General features: G+C 36.7%; 1 protein-coding gene across 7 annotated transcripts in view; it reads left to right on the plus strand.

Moving 5' to 3' along the window:
• Gprk2 (G protein-coupled receptor kinase 2) overlaps window positions 1-17,865 on the plus strand; it is a 228,386-nt gene that overhangs the window by 144,083 nt on the left and 66,438 nt on the right. The window contains exon 13 of one of the 7 annotated variants that reach the window (XM_067151753.2): window positions 11,450-11,575. The exons of the other annotated variants lie outside the window; for them this stretch is intronic. Coding sequence (XP_067007854.1) covers window positions 11,450-11,560 — 111 coding nt within the window. The 3' untranslated portion in view covers window positions 11,561-11,575. Of the gene's footprint in view, window positions 1-11,449; window positions 11,576-17,865 lie in introns of those variants that run through there. 7 annotated transcript variants of the gene reach the window in all.

Below are 17,865 nucleotides of genomic sequence, written 5' to 3' on the forward strand. Positions count from 1 at the left end.
ATAGCAGTAATATATTTTTTTAATTATGGAGGTATGAAAAAATGAGATCTCAGGCTATGATCAGATCTACGTATGGTGGTGGTGAATCCTTGCAGGAAGATAGTGAGTATTGAAGGAAATGATAATTGATACTTAAAGCAAGATTATTTTTGTACTTATTTGTAATGAGTTACAGTTAATAAAATTAACATCTGGATATAAAGATGATGATTGATTAAAACAGTTAATTGAACTTATCAAACTAGATGTTATATAATTGATTGTTCCATTTAGCGATAAGTGTTTCCTCAGTAGATGAAAGTTGTGAATGTTAGATTGAACAAGTTATATATATAGACAATGTCAAGACTTCGTCATGAACCCTAATCTTCATGGATTTCCAGATAGACTATTAGGTGACAGATCAAAAGCTTCCAATAGAAGGCTGAATGTATTTTATATCTTTACCAGAACATAGAACTTAATACTGCACTTTCCTTCAGTGCACTGGCATGCTCTGTCAACCCTTGTTTAGCCTGTATGGTTACTTTAGTGGCTAAAGAGGACAAATTCTCTTTGTTTTTCAGTTAGAATACAGGGTGAATTGCAATATCTTACTTTGTGACTACTTTGCTTTGCAAATGAGGGTTGATACTTGCAATATCATTATAGAAATCGTTTTTGAAATAGAAGTAACATTCAGGTGCACAACAATTTTTCCTCACGTGTTGTTTAAGGCAGTGCTATGAACTTTTTCTACTCGCATTATGTCATATTATCCATGACTCAATTTGGCACACCAAAATGTTAATCCTCTCAAAAACATATATGACTCTCTTAATGCAATCAGCTTATAATAATAATAATAATAATAATAATAATAATAATAATAATAATAATAATAATATTCTATGACTATCAAAGAGTAGAGAAACTTCCACCTTTTCAATACCATTAAAATCTGTAACTAATACCTGTTGAAACCTTCTCGTTTTCTCTTTATCACTGTGAATAACAGACAGAATTAGGGATTTTATATACATTATATAGCTTAAAAGTAAGTACTCGCACTTTCAATGTGATACTTGTGCCTGCTTAAGTGTTACGAAAATGTTGCAAAGTTTGTGCTGGGAAGACTTGGGAGAAAGTAGATGAGCTGCTGCTTGACTAAATGGTATGTGTTTAATTGTGTACAATTGAGGGTCCACCTGTTCAGTACACAAAATAATTTATTGATTAGTATATCATTAGCCTTATCTTCACGGAACACGTTTCAAATTTTCGGACATCATCAGGCTCTACGTAATGACTAAGATTAAAATTGATGTTAAAATAAAACATGGGTATTCAAGGAGTGCTCTTGATGATTACGCTTATGTGAGCTATCTTGTCTAGTTGATGATTTAATATTAAAGTCAATAAAACTTACAACTACATCTTCATGTTTAATAACAGTCCAATTTAAAATACAATCTTTGGTGGTAAATATATTTGATATATAATATATATAATGCACTTGTTACAAAAATATCTTGATTTGAATGTTGATAATTATAGAGCAGCTATATATCTTGTGGAACTTATTACAACACTGTTTATCAGGTATTGTTAAAATGAAACTTTAAAAAATCACTTTATGAGTTGCCACAATGGATAAAGTATAGAGTATCAGGATATGAAATCTTTAAAAAATGAAGCTTTAAATAATCACTTTAACAGTACCTGATAACTAGGGCTCGGATGTTTAAGACCTAAAAATAGCCCAAATAAGCAAGCAAATATGACCTCAAAAGTGGCAAAATATGACCTCAAAAGTGACGAAATATGACGTAAAATGACAAAATATGACCCGAAAATGATTAGTCTAAATATGATCATTCAATCGAAATGGCAATTTCTTTGATACATATTTGTTAACTAAATTTTTAATTCTTACTTTCATATTAATTTTCTGAGTCGCCATAAGACCTATCCGTGTCGGTGCGACGTAAAGCCACTAGCAAAATAACATCTGAGTATACATGTTTATCAGTTATTCACAGTATATTGTCCTTCATTCACTTGTCAAGCATTTGTGAATACATACCTATAAAGTTCTAAGTTTGCTAAGTTTATCAGATCACACAATATTTTAAAAGTCAAGACATGTTTGCACCCTACATTGGTGGTTTGAAATTCGAAAAAACTTGAAATCAATCTATTTTTAAATATTTTGGAACGTTTAAATCCAGATTTCATTAATATTACTCATGCGTTAACCTTTAAATTGAGCACCATGAAATGAATTAAGTAGATGTCTTTCAATACATTATGGTAGGGCGGCAGGGCAGTTAGTGCAAACTCTCATACCTTTTTCATTCTTCTCTGCGGATGGAATTGATTGTATGACAAGATTCATATTCAAAGTATAAGGCGCGAAAGACCTCCGATTATCACTTAACACATTAATGTAAGAAGAAAAGCTCCTTTCTACGACACAAGACGTTATTAGTGCATATTTAAATAATGTTAAATCACTCCTGTCGAGTATGCACTCTTCCTGAAATGTACTGGTAAAGAACATCATTTATCTTGCACACACAGCAAAAAGTGTCATTTCGATTAAGCACGTTTTAAAGTATTTACATTGTCGCCAACTATTCCATGTGATTGATGTACTGCAAGTTCAGCACTTCTCACAATTTAAATACGTGCATGAATTTCTAAACTAGCAGCTTCTAAACGAGGAATTGCACTCGATATAATTCCAAAATTAGACTTAATATATGCCAGACTTCCTGACAAACTGTTAGAAAACAATTCCTGCGCAATATTGATAGAAGAGGCAGAATATTCCACTTGTATTAGCTGCAGACATGATACCAAGAAACAGTTTTGTGAATACTAGTTCGTATTTGGTAAGTTGAAGGCAATTTTGCACAGCTACAGCTGTCGTCAAACTGCCGAAATATGACGTTTCTACGAAAATAGCTCAAAATATGACCTTATGACAAAAAATAGCCAAAATATGCATTTATATGACAAATAAAAAATCACTTAATTATGACGATAATCACCTGATTTGCACCAAAATCCAGTCATGCAAGAAAATAGAGACAAAGAAAAAAAATGTCTTTTCCTAAACATCCGAACCCTACTGATAACCAATATTGTAATAAGTTCCACAAGTTATGTAGCTGCTCCAAATCAAGATTTTTAATCATAGATGCTTTTTTTTAATAAAAAGTGTATTTTAAATTGAACTGTTATACCAGGTGTATGCATAAGTTTTTGCCAGTTTTTGTGGTAAAGAAAACACGTAATTTTCAAGAGAAATTAATGTTTTTGTTTATTTCAAATATTGGCCATCGACTTCTACACTCTTCGCAGGTAAGTTATGAATACCATGCCAGAAAAACTGCTTGTCTTTTGCGGTAAACCATTTATGGAGCCATTTTCCAACTTTCTAGAAATTGCTAAAGTGCTGCTCTGCGAGCACATGCCCTATTGATGCGAAGAGGTGATATTCGGATGGCACCACGTCAGGGTAGTACGGCGGGTGCTGAATGATGTCCCATCCAAGCAATTTCAAGGTGTCTTTCACTTTTTTGCTGTGTGAGACGGCGCATTGTCCTGTAACAAAATCTCTTTGCCATGTCTTTTGGCCCAGTTTGGTCGTCTTTCGATCATGCATAATTTAAATTAATCATTTGTTAGCGATAGCATTGTGCATTAACGGTTTCTCCAGGCTTCAAGAGTTCATAATACACAATACCGCTCTGGTCCCACCAGACACAAAGCATGGTCTTCTTGACAAAGCGACTTGGCCTTGGTGTTGAAGGACCGGCTTCGCCAGGTGACACCCACGGTTTTCTCTGCTTCGGGTTTTCAAAATCCATTTTTCGTCACCCATCACACTTCGGTGCAGAAATGATTTTCTTTTGTGGCGTTGAAGTAGCATTTCACAAGTGACTTTGCAATTTTCCATTTGTTGTTCATTCAAATCATGTGGGACCCATTTACAGAGTTTACTGACCTTACCATTGCTTGTAAACGTCTGCTGATTGTTTCTTGTGATACATTTAATGCTTGTGCCAATTGCTCTTGAGTTTGAGTTGGGTCATCATCGAGTAACGCGTGCAATTGCTCGTCTTCGCACTTCTGTGGTCTACCAGAGCTCTCACTGTATTTCACATTGAAATCGCCATGTTTAAATTGTTGAAACCATGCCTCACATCTCCTAATCACTGGAGAGTTTTCACCATATGTTTCTACCAGCAAACGATGACTTTCCATAGCCTTTTTTATTGCTTAAATATGAAAAGCAATGCATGCCGCAAATGTTCTTCTTCAGGCACAAACGTCGACATGATCACTGAACGATACAACACAGGCGCTAGTGTTTGGCGGACTCAATTTGTGTGTGTTGGTAAGTTAATGTCAGACAAACAAACTGATGTGTGTGTCAAATTCATACGCTGCGTTCTGTTCACTGGTGCCATCTCTTAGTGAAACGGGAAAAGACTTATGCATACACCTGGTAAGGCAAGAAGAGGTGGTGAAAGTGCCATGAAGTACTCTACACTGTAAAACTGTGTGTGCAATGTTAAAGACAAATAAAGAAGATTGTACTGTAGCTAAGTTGAATCTGTACCATAATTAAAATCTGCTCTTCTAAATGAGCTTAATTTATATGTGCTCAAAATGACCAATGTTCCGAGTCACTCCAAGGCTCTAAATTCTCAGATTCTAAGCATACTTGATGCTGGATTATGTTAATTGCAATATTGGTAGATACTCTATGTAGAGGTATGTGCAATATTTTCCATTGTGTACAGTAAAATTGTGTTTCATTTTCCGTGTTGGACAGGTCCTTTTATGTGTATTTTTATGTTACTCTCATGTGACCATAAAGTATTTACATTAAGGCCAGGTTTCCACTGTGTAAAAGTTCTGTTACATGCAGGTTTCACTGTATTGTATTAGATAGGTATTGGACTAACTTCCTGTAAATGTATTATATGAACATTTCACTCAACTTTGACAACAGGAGATGTTGATTTTTTATTATACAAAAGCTTTATCCAAGTTATGGATTACAAAATTTGATGACAGAGGAGCAAAATTCCGAATGACATGGATGAAATACTCAAATAAGATCATAGTCATCATTCTCTTCTACTTCATTTCCATTATCCGACTTCAAATTTTAAAAATGGTGTGATGAATTGGAGGTACAAACTTTGTCGTTAACTGTATGTCACATAGTTGGGCAGCTTTGGTGGACCTTCCATTGGGGTACTTCGCTTCTGTAACTATAGCTGCTGGTAGTTGAGTAAGGGCTTATATCACTGTATATTTTAAATGTTATGATCCCCTAATTTATAAAATTCATGGAAGAGTTGTTTCTTCTCATCTTCTGGAATAGGTTTGTAACCACACCATTCAGTCTTGCAGCAGTGGATTTTTAGCATAAGCTTTATCATGCATAACTTTACCTCTGCTTGTAATATATTCTTGTGCACTGTCCTGCATCATCTTCTTGCCACTATATTTCCAATTTTCTGGATTTCTTTTACACCTTTTGCTTTCATAAGTAATATTTTATTCATTTACAACCACACCACCTTTAACAAAATTAGCCATGTTGCTTGGAAGTATAAGCTGTAAAAGCTTCTTTCCCATTGGTCAGTAAGGTAAATAGTTGGCCGCTCAGTAACAAGGTTTCCAAGAGCTGTGAGGTAACCTCAGGTTTTCACTCAGAACTTTGAATCCACTTAGAAGACTTTTATTTTTTATGTTAAAGTTGGGTTATCCCTCACTCTAATAGTACCATAAAATGACAGTACCGAGCTCAATACCTGCAGTCACTTAAGTGCAGCCAGTATCTATTATTCGGGAGATAGTGGGTTCGAAGCCCACTGTCGGCAGCCCTGAAGATGGTTTTCCATGGTTTCCCATTTTCACACCAGGCAAATGCTGGGGTTGTACCTTAACTAAGGCCATGGCCGCTTCTTTCCCACTCCTAGCCCTTTCCTATGTCATCGTTGCCATAAGACCTATCTGTGTCAGTGCGACATAAAGCAACTTGTAAAAAAAAAAAGATAGAATAATACGTTTTTAGTAATTGAGAGGAGTGTTAAAGTGAGGAGAGAACCTATCTATTTCAAGATGGGGATTGTCCTTGTCCTTGTCCTCTTGTGTTTTCCTGTTTGTTCCTCTTTCTGTTGCTCCCTGTACCTACACTGACCTGCCATCATGTTTGTCCTTACTGTATGTTCCTTTTCTAGTTCCTATCTCTGACTTTATGACTTAATAATATACTCTTAGTTTATCTTCAGGCAGAATGAGGGATACTCACTTACTCCTAAGTCCTTCAATTTTGTGCCTAAAGATTTTGTTATAAAGCACCTGTAAGTGGGGAAGTATTTCTGTACGACTCACTTTTATCATTTCTAATGTTATTCCATCAGGACATGGGCTTCGGTTACTTTTTAGGTCCTTTGCATACTATAGTTCTTCAATAGTGATTGGTGGAATACCAACTGACGAGGGACCATCAGTCAATGTTAAGAAAACTTGAAACAGATTTATACACCTTCTGAAAGAGCACTCTGAAATATGTAAAACTCTTGAATATTATATCCTATCGTGTATGTATATATGAGTTACAGGGCAGTAAAGATGTGCAGGTGGGGGTCGTTGGTGTCCAATCGGAGTGAAGTTATTTTGAACTGCTGGCGTGATGTAAGGAGAAACAGGCGAGAAAGTGAGAGAGAGAGAGAGACAGCACTGCGAGTGCAGTGAGGCATCGTGTACTGGTCTTTCTGAAGTAACCTTCTACCTATAAAAATGAACCCTCTTAATGTAGTGAATGCATTATATAATCACTTTATAGAAAAGAATTTCCAGATCTCCCTTTTTAACTAAAGAAGATGAGACAAAATTTCAGTATTTAGCAGATATATTAGAATCCGATGCAGAAATAATATATACACAGACTTTAGATATTAATGAATATGAATCTGTATCTGAAACAGTGTTTGTGCCCGATGAATACGAATCTCCAAGAATCTACTTCACCTTCATCAAAACAGGAATCAACATCAGAAGGTCCACAGGGCCTGGAAAACAGAGTAGAATGGTCAATGGAAGAAAAAAAGAAAGATTATAAACACATGGTTGAGTGCAAAGAAGCGGAAGCCAAAGCAATCATTTCTTCTTTTGTCATGGAACAGATATCCTCGATTGAAGCACGAGACACAGTTGTACTGTTTTAAGGAAGATATTGCAAAAGCGGATTCTATTGGCAAGTCACCTTCTAGTTTAACAGTCTGAGTTGTACGAATTGGTGTTCACGAAATTTATGGAAGCTTGATAGTGCACGATAAGAACTTACAAAAATGGGCCCATGAAGAAGCCAAATCACTTGATTTACCTTTGTCAGCAAGTGCAACATGGGTATGGAATTTCAAGCAGCAATTTTTACATGGGATCACAAAAAATTAGTCAGTTTTTTCCACACGAAAAGAAGAAGAAGAATAAGAAACTAACAATATACTGCATTCCTGAAGAGAAGTGACAATGTTTCTTATAGAACAGTATGATGCTGACAGTCTGGCAGATGCAGATCAATCTGGCATCAATAAAGTAATGCATTTTGGGTGAACACTTGATCGCCATAGGAATAAGATAGTGTGTGGGGTTACACCATCACAAAGTGCACACACACATTCATTCACAATTATGACAATTGTATCATGCATGGGACATTTCCTTCCCTGTCAGTTTATCGTACCAGGAATCAAAGTCACCAAGTCAAGCTGTCCAGCAGGGTATATTTAAAGCCCCTAATTTAATTGTGCAGTAGTCGAAGTCTGGGGAAACGATAAAAGACCTTTTCCGTAGTGACGGTGAATTCACATCAGAACGTGGAAACGTGACGGATAACTTTCGATACGCAATATTAAATCAAATACAAGGGAACACTTACAGGTCTAAAAATGACAACTAAAAGAGGAGAGTGGAAGGTGCGAGAGCCCTATGAGGTCCATGGGAACGTATGGCGTTATGGGGGAGAAAAGACTCACAATCATCACCTCGAAACTCATCATATTAACATAATCAAAACCAATATTACAAGAAATAAGATCATGACATAGCAACTGATACTTACGCACAAATGAAGGGTGTTAAAACACTTTAACAAAATACAGTTCCACGACACGGAATCAAGACATACTTAAGTAACTTAGAGAAAATTTGATTTAACAATAGCAGGGTGATGCTACATTACAAAATATAGTTGAAACGCAAGTAAGTGATAAAACTGAAATTACGGCAACGGGAACCTAGGGCAAACTCGGACACATTAAATTTTAAACTTTGAAAAAGGCATTAAGCAAAGAAATACCGAAACGCAAAAGGAATAAAATTAAATCAAACTAAATTAGAAAACATAAAGAATGACATAAAATTTACACTGAAATAACCCTTACCAATAAGACTGATGTTCCCGAGGGGAGGCGCGAGCGTTCGTTAGGGCGGTCGGATGTAAATGACGCCAAGCACATGCATCACTTTTCCGAAGCCGGCAGAAGACCGGAAATAGCCCGATCACAATTAACCAATAAGTAACAATTCCCACTAGGTTCCCTATCTTTTCGCCAATAGGAAATCTCGTTATTCTAGCGAATGAAATTGCATGACCATATGTGATCATATTACGATAGTTAGCAACTTCTCGAGAATTCCCATTACGACACCTATTTCAACAGCAATAACCGCACATGCGGTATAGGATGTTTTACAACTAAAGCACCTTTACATTTTCATCAGATTACAATTTTGACGTACAGAATTACAAAAATTAATTTTCAAATAATTCTTCAAGAAATTTTTCAAGAAATTCTTCAAGCTAAAACGCCTTGTGTGTCTTTTCCTCATGCTTGCTGACATTAATTTAAATGATCAATTACATAAAATTTATATGCAAAAAAATCACTTTGAAAACAATTTCTTGCATCTTGCAATGTTCATGTACAGTTCCATATATCTTGATGTTTCCCTAAATTTCATTTTTTTTTTAATGTTACAAACATTTTCAAATTAATATTTCTTGCAGTAAAAATAATTCCTGCAGAGTCCAGAGTTCCAACCAAAAATGAAATCCTTCAGACACGTTAAATAAAAAAAATTAAAATTATATTTCCCACAGTTCCAGTATTCCGTCTCACCGCATATTACACTTATTAGCACGAATGAAACTTTTGAAAATAGCACAGACTGTTGTATTAGAAAAGGGACTGGTACTTGCAAATTCCTTATGGAAGACAATAATAATTGTAATCAGCTGTCTTTACTCAAATATAGCTAGTACAAGAAGCTATTGTGTTTCAAACATTTTTTATTAATTTCCATTATCATTCACAGGAGGAGTATGTAATTGTTTAATCAGTACATACTCATACGAATATGTAGTTTAACAGGCGCCAATGTCCACACGGCTCACTGCACTCACAGTGCTGTCTCTCTCTCTCTCTCTCTCTTGCCTGCTTCTCCTTACATCGCACCAGCAGTTCAACTTCACTCCAATTGGACACTGACGACCCCCACCCACACATCTTTACCGCCTTGTAACTCGTACATACATGCACGATAAGATATAATATTCAAGGGTTTTACATATTTCAGTGTGCTCTTCTGGGTGGTGTATAAATTGGTTTCAAGTTTTCTTAACATTGATTGATGGTCCCTTGTTAGTGAGTTTCTTAATCTTCTGTACTAGGATCTTCATTAACAGCTGCTGGATCACTGTATAGGTCTTGATAGAAATTTGTAGCTGGACACAAAATATATCACTAATTGCAGTTTTGGAAATGCCATTAACATCTCACAGACATGTTATCCATTTCCTACCTGGATTTGTATGTAGATCATTTCACTGCTGCAGCATCCGTGTATACTCCACCCATTCCCTTTTGTATCCTGAACCTGCTGATTTGTCTGTTCTCTGGAACTTTTAACAGCAAAAATATTACTGTGTTGTAGTAGTGAATTCAATGTATTACATTGTAATTTTGACATTTGGCAAGAGGAAAAGTTAATGAAACGAGGAAAGATCTAGGCATTGAAGTATCAAGTGCATTGTAGAAGTAATTTGTTTCCTTCTCATATCCATCCCTTATGCCACTTATCCTTTGTTGGATCAAAGCAGCTCCCTCCTAAGAAGTTTGTCACTGGGCATTATGTCATTCTTGTACTGTGAATCCTTATTCGTTGTTTATATTCAGTATATGGCACCTTCTAGGCAACCATACTTCAAGTGGCAAGGCAAGAGTTTACAGTATGATGGTAGCACCAAGCGGGGTGGTCGTGCATGTTAATGTACTATGTCTACGGAGCCAAACTCTGCATTCGGTAGATGAGTGGGTTCAAATTCCACCATCGGATGTCCTGAGAATGGTTTACTGTGGTTTCCTGTTTTCAATTCTAGGCAAAAGCTGGGACTGTTCCTGTTCATAGGCCACATCTGATTCCTTCTGCCTTAACCAATTTCATTCACCATCATTCACTTTATATTCATTAGATCCTCAACTGAGGTTGGCATCAGATAGGGCATCTGGCTGTGAAAACATGCCATATAATTTCATCTCACCTCACCCTGACCCCACATCAGGAAACTGTACTAAGGGATAGACATGGTAGCATCGACAGCGCTCAATGCATTGGAAAGTCTCCGAAACGTACCCTCAGTTTAGGTTATTCTCCATGAAGATTCTACAAACTCTTCATACCGCAATACATTATATATCAATCAATCAATCAGTCAATACTGATCTGCATTTAGGGCAGTCGCCCAGGTGGCAGATTCCCTATCTGTTGCTTTCCTAGCCTTTTCTTAAATGATTTCAAAGAAATTGGAAATTTATTGAACATCTCTCTTGGTAACTTATTCCAATCCCTAACTCCCCTTCCTATAAATGAATATTTGCCCCAGTTTGTCCTCTTGAATTCCAACTTTATCTTCATATTGTGATCTTTCCTACTTTTATAAACGCCATTCAAACTTATTCGTCTACTAATGTCATTCCACGCCATCTCTCCGCTGACAGCTCGGAACATACCACTTATAATGGTCCGTTATTGGCTTGGGTCACGTAGCTATCAGCTTGCATTCGGGAGATAGTGGGTGCTAACCTGTCGGCAGCCCTGAAGATGTTTTTCCATGGTTTCCCATTTTCACACCAGGCAAATGCTGGGGCTGTATGTTACGGCCCCGGTCGCTTCCTTCCCACTCCTAGACCTTTCCTACCCCATGTCACCATAAGACCTATCTGTGTCAGTGTGACGTAAAGCAAATTCTTTATTTAAAAAATGGATTTTCTTAATTTCTTGTATTTTATTTTATTATTGAAGATGATCTTTTTAACATATTGTTTCAGCCTCCTAGGACCACAGTTTACACTTTTCCATCTTTCTGGATTTCCAGTATTCTTCATCCTGGTGGAGAATGCAGTTCTCTGCTCTTCGGACCACTTTGCGCAAGGACACCTTCTCGCTCGTTCCAGAAGATCTTTTATCCCTTGTACCTAGACCCTGAACTTCTTTATTGAACCCCAACAGATCCTCTGAGATTTCAGTCATGAGAAGATCAAAAGTCTGTTGGCATACTGCTGTTTGGCTTAATGTCCTGGAAGCATCCATACAGCTGCTGGGGGTTCGTTAGAATGGGTCTCTGATCTTCTTTTGATTGCATGAACCACTTCCTTTACTTTGATTGATGAAAGGTCACTAGCACATTAGTGGGGTCCAACATTGATTGAAATTTGTAAGACATTATTACCAGAAAGAGCTTGAGTCTCTAGAATCAAACAGATGGGAAGACATTTTCAAGAACATTCAAGATGCTACTATTCTAACAATCAATGTTGTGGGGAAAAAAGAAACATGGATCAAACAGTATGATGAAGCTTAAAAAAAAATTCCGTCTCAAGCCTGGGATCATTGGAATGAGACAGGAAAAATTACAGAATGCCTCATCCAATGCAAACTGACTGCTCAAGTGGTCCTTAAGTAAAATGTGCTTATGCAAAGCTCGGCTTGGGACTACTGGCGGAAGAAAACTTTAGGAGGAACAAACACTCTTGATTTTTACCATGCTTTCAAATATGGATGTATTGGGTGCCAAGCACCTTCATCATATTTCCAGGATGAGAATGGCAATCTTATTCTGAATAATCATGAAAATTTATTCCAAACAAGTAGCTCAATATTTCGAGTCCTCACTAAACTACCCTCCTCCAGCATGAAAGATTACAATTTCTGGTCCATCCTTCATTGCACCTGTTTATCTTCCTCCTGATTGAGAAGAAATCACCCATATTATTGCATCTCTTCCCAACAACAAGACATCAGACAAGTGCTCCATCATTCTATCAACAGAATATCTTGCAGACTGTTTAAATCTGCACTAAAATTTTTGGTTAAAATCTGCCTTAAAATCAGTACATATTCATAGCCATGTAAATTATTTCGTATTGACAAAATGTTATTTTTATTGACGAAAAGGTCTTTTGCAAATTTTTCTCTAGACCAAAATAAATGTAAGCGAATGTCTTGTTGACGAAATGTAGTCATACTGCCCGTTGACCAAAGAAATGTTAGGCGGGATGAAATTTCGTACACAACTCTCTTCACAGTACTGAAAAGTGCAGCACAGCACAGAAATTTGGTTCTGGCGTGTGTTTCCCGCAGCCCAGGTATGTGGTTGCTTGTTCCACTATACACAGGCGGTGCTCAAAGCACCATACAATGAAAATCAAGAAGTGCGAGTTGGTTGTCATGTTCCATGCCCTTCCTTTTGTACCTGTTGAGGATGTTCTGGAAGTGCTCGAAATGGTACTGGACATCATTCATGAGAAAATTATTGGACTTGCCAAATACAATGAGTCACTTACATTCATGGCAAATGAGCGAGAGGATGATATGCGGCAATTCCAGCACAAATCCCCCTCCCCAAGACGTGTGGAATATTCACGAACATGTTATTCATAGACATCAAAGAACAAGCAACATTGTTGAGGGGTGGCATTCCAAATTCCAGAAAATTATCGTTACTCACCATGCTAATATTTGGAAGTTTCTAGACAATATTCGCAAGAACCAGGGCGAAAACAGCATAATTATAACACAACTACTGGGAGGACACCACAATGTTAAACGGCTTATTAAAAAGAAATGTATTATAAATCATACAAGAATGGAAAGTATTGTATGCAAGTGTGATGAATATTATTTTTCTACCACTTTCCCACACTTGTGGAGTCGGGGATGCGAACTGTGTCGCACATGTGGATTTGGCTCTGTTTTGCGGCCAGATGCCCTTCCTGATGCCAACCCTGTACGGAGGGATGTCGTCACTATTGCGTGTTTCTGTGGTGATTGATAGTGTAGTATGTTGTATGAATATGAAGAAAAAAGTGTTGGGACAAACACCCAGTCCCCAAGCCAGAAGAATTAATCCGACCTGATTAAAATCCCCGACCCGGCCTGGAATCGAACCTGGAATCCTCCGAACAGAAGGCCTCGACGCTGACCATTCAGCCAAGGAGTTGGACATTAAACAAATAATGACGTATCTCATTATTTACATTCAATCAGCTATAGTTTGAAATTGTATAGAGAAGGCAATGTAGAGTGATGCTGTATAAATAATACAAATAAGTGTATGTTTTACACTTCATCTTTTCCACTTATTCTCTCCAGTTTTTCTCAGATGTCATACTCATAGTGTTGATGGATTTCACAAATAGTCAAAATATATTTTCATTGATGAAATATCTGTTGTTGACATTCTCCTTGTTAAGTTTCCCAGTTGTCAAACACATCATGATGACTGATTTCACAAACAGGCAAACTTTTCTTTTGACGAAATGTCCGTTGATGGATTGTCCGCTAATTGTATTGATTTATCTTGAGTTCATTGATCTGAAATTTATGGGTCTTCTGCGTTTGGGATCTGTGATTGGACTTTGGTATAAACCATACTCTAACCTTAGATAATGATCCAGATCAATATTTGCACCTCTAAGCGCTTTTACAATCCGTATTTCACAGAAATTACGGTGATAGATGGTGACATGGTCAAACTGATGGTCACCAATCGGTTCATTTGGTGAGTGTTAGGTCAAATTTACAAGGATTCTTTCTGAAGTGTGTGGTCATAATTTTAAAGTTCATTTGTTTGCAGGTGTGGATGAAGCATTCCGTATTGCGGTTGGTTCAAGCATGAACTGGATCTTTACCTATAGTACACTGACCAGCAGAATTAATGGGTCACTTAAATTTTCAAAGGAAAAGTATGTTAAATTGTGGAACATATGTTTATTATTTACATTGATTATTTTCCTTAAAAAGTTATCCAAGTACTGTTATCTGTCTTTTATTGCTATCTTTAGTTACATAGATGAGTTTTTCGTGAAAATGATCAAAGTAAATAACAAAAATATTTCACAATTTAACATACTTTTTCCTTTGAAAATGAAAATTCAAGTGATCCATTAATTTTGCCGATCAGTGTATATCTAAACATTTGCTCCTTACCCAACTGGGCATTGAAGTCACTCAAAAGAATGGTTGGAGACAATTCCAGACAGGATATTATAAGATTGACTCCAGAACGTCTGGACTTTCTCAGGATTGGTGGAGTTGCCTTGATTGATAGGAGCATGAACATTGATTAGAGTGAAAGCCACGTTAGTGCAATTGATAGCATGAGTTCACGGACTGAGAGAAATGGCTTTGAAGTTCACTACAGAATCCACAACGTGTGTTTGAACTAAGAAGGTTGTGCCTAGAATAACTAAATTAGCAGGTGTGACGTTAGCCTTGGATTTGAACATCTGGTATCCATATTTTCTTCTTCTGTCACTCTTTTCCAAAGACCTTCAGGGTTGGGCTCTGGATCATTGATCTTCATTTTGCTTTCTCCTTGTCCTGATCCACTTCGATGCTTTGTATAGGCTATTATTACTGTAACCTTGTCCTATCCTGAGGCATTTTATTCCTAACTGCCTGGTTTCATTGAGGCTGCGATAAAACTGGAGAGTGGATTTTGCAACAGCCCATAACCTGGAGAACAGACATTACATACTCGATTTCAGAAGCATTTCTTCCACTGGAGGACCATCACCCACTTACAAGAACTCCTCCACCATAAACTGTTGATCCCTTTAGAGATTTGGGTAATATAGTGCTGCCCAACACCACCTCAGCGGGTAGTTACTGTGGCAAGACTAAGTGGTATCCATGAATCATTGAGATATCCTCCAGTAGGATAGGTGTCTCTTGGATCGCAAGTATTTGGACACTGAGCGTGCAGCTATGAACTCGCATCCGGGAAATAGTGGGTTCGAATCCCACTGTCGGCAGCCCTGAAGATGGCCTTAATTAAGGCCACGGCCGCTTCCTTCCCATTCCTAGGCCTTTCCTATCCCATCGTTGCCATAAGACCTATCTGTGTCGGTGCGACATAAAGTAAAATAGAAAAGGTATTTGGACAGCATGTTTGTCCAGAGCTTTTATGAACTCATTCAGTTTGCTAACTCTTGTAAGTGTCCAGACATTGAAAGCCCCTATATAAAAGCTCAATTTGGGCTTGATTCTTCGATTTGAAGGACCCTCCAATTGGTCCTTCGTGTTTGCACTTGGCTTAGTGCCCCCCAGAATTTGATGCACTACTTTTACCACTTACTCTGTGGCTGTGGATTTTCTCATAGAGTTTACTGGCAAGAGGTATCATTTCCATTTTGTACTTTTTCCATAGTGTTGAATTAAAGTGTCGAGAAGGTAATAGAGGGAGCTAGGTCTTAGGCAGTTAGAACCATCATGGGTAGTCATTAAGCCAAGGTTTCATTTGGAAGTTCTCTTCTCCTAGGTAAACTGTTTTCCCTATAGCTTACAGAACTTTTCCTGCCTTGGATTCATTCAGGTTGACTCCCTTGATTTTCTGTCTCATCTGCTGTTGCAAAATGCTCTTTTCCCACCTTCACACCATTGATACAGAAGTTGTTTACCATTGCTTTCCTCTATGCAATAGTCCGTGCCATTATCATGTTTGTATAATGTATCATTTCTCACATTTTTATATGCTGAATTTTAGTAACTGGCTAAACTTTTAGCTTCGATATTAATATAAGGTGTACTCTTGAAGATTGTTTTTAGGCTGAAGATGCCCTGAATTGAGGGCAAAACATGTCCCATTTAACTGATAGTATGCTTATGTAACCACTATAAGTGGAAATTAATGTATTGAATAGGTGGATTAAAGATCGCTTTTATTGTTTTTGAAGACTGTATTGAGGCGCTGACTGTATGGTCTACACCAGCATACTCTACCATAGCGAGATAACCTGGCCAGGCTATCGAAGAAGGTGGTTGATACAATTATCATCTCATCATCATAAATTTCCATTACTATCTTTATTTTTGGATCTAGATTTTTTTTATACATCACAAAATATGGTTTGTTTTTGTTAATGTTGACCTGGTTCAGATTTTTAGATTGTCAAAAATGTTTGTTCCATTATACTCTTAATTTTTAATATGCTTTTAGTGGAATTTCCTGCAATTAAGACAACTAAATATTTATGAACATTATTTTAACACTTCATACTGGTATTTCTGTAACAAATGAAATAGTCAGATTACGTTAAATATTAACTACATTACTTCCTTAGAATACCAAAATTTGAAATTTATATTCTTGAAATTCAGTAAAATTTGTCTAGCAACTTTAAACTTACAGCAAATGATTGTTTCTGATTTTTCAAGGAAACTGTCAGAATGTAAAAAAAATTGTGTTTTCCAACTTAAGGTACCATTTACTGGTGACTGTTGCTCATCTTCATTGTTAATCTTATATCTTGTGCCTCCAGAAATCTAAAGTTTTTGGGAAGGACAAAAATACTGATAAAACGTAACTTCATGATAAGAATAAATGTTGTTGTTAATGCACATAGAAAATTCCATTGTGATGGAAATAATTTGAATATGTTATAACAGAAAATTATTACGATGAAGTGTGTACAGCTATTGATTCACTTAAAAAATTTAAAGTAGCGGAACTTTGGAAGAATGCAAATTTACAGACTATTCATAAATATAAACATCTCATTGACATATGGAATACCGAAAAATTGCCTGAAGAATGCAATGTTGCAATTATACACCCACTACACAGAAAAGGCAATAGATCAGATACTAGTAATCATCGAGGAATTTCTTTGCTGGATATCACTTATAAGATTTTTTCTAAGATTTTATATTCCAGAATTCGTGAACAACTCGATAGAGAATTTGATAAATATCAGGGTGATGTTCGTCCAGGATGAAGCTGTCCAGATCAAATTATCAGTCTCAGATGGATTATAAAACATCAAAGGATTAGGAGCAAAAATGTAGTTATCACTTTTGTTGATTTTAAAAAAGCTTATGATAGTATCCATCTTGAATCATTATTGCATATCCTTACTGAATTTGGTTTACGTTGGAAACTTGTTAACCTTATTGCGGTCACTCTTAGAAGTACAAAATCTATACTTAGGTTCAGAAATGAAATCTCGGAGCCGTTTGAAATTAATACTGGTCTTCGACAGGTAGATGGATTATCCCGTTGTTGTTTAATTGTGTGCTGGAAAAAAATTATGCGTGAATGGAATAAGATATGTCCACAGACTGTTAAGATTGGAAGAAATATTTGACTAAGTTGTCTCACATTTGCAGATCTAGCATTATTACCAAATAGCATTGAAGAAGCTAAATTTCAAGTAGAGGAATATGAACAATTAGCAGCGAAGGTTGGGTTGAAACTTTTCCTTTGAGAAAACTGAAATGATGCCATCTTTT

Source organism: Anabrus simplex, chromosome 7 (genome assembly GCF_040414725.1).
Source record: "Anabrus simplex isolate iqAnaSimp1 chromosome 7, ASM4041472v1, whole genome shotgun sequence".
Classification (NCBI taxonomy): Eukaryota; Metazoa; Arthropoda; class Insecta; order Orthoptera; family Tettigoniidae; genus Anabrus; species Anabrus simplex.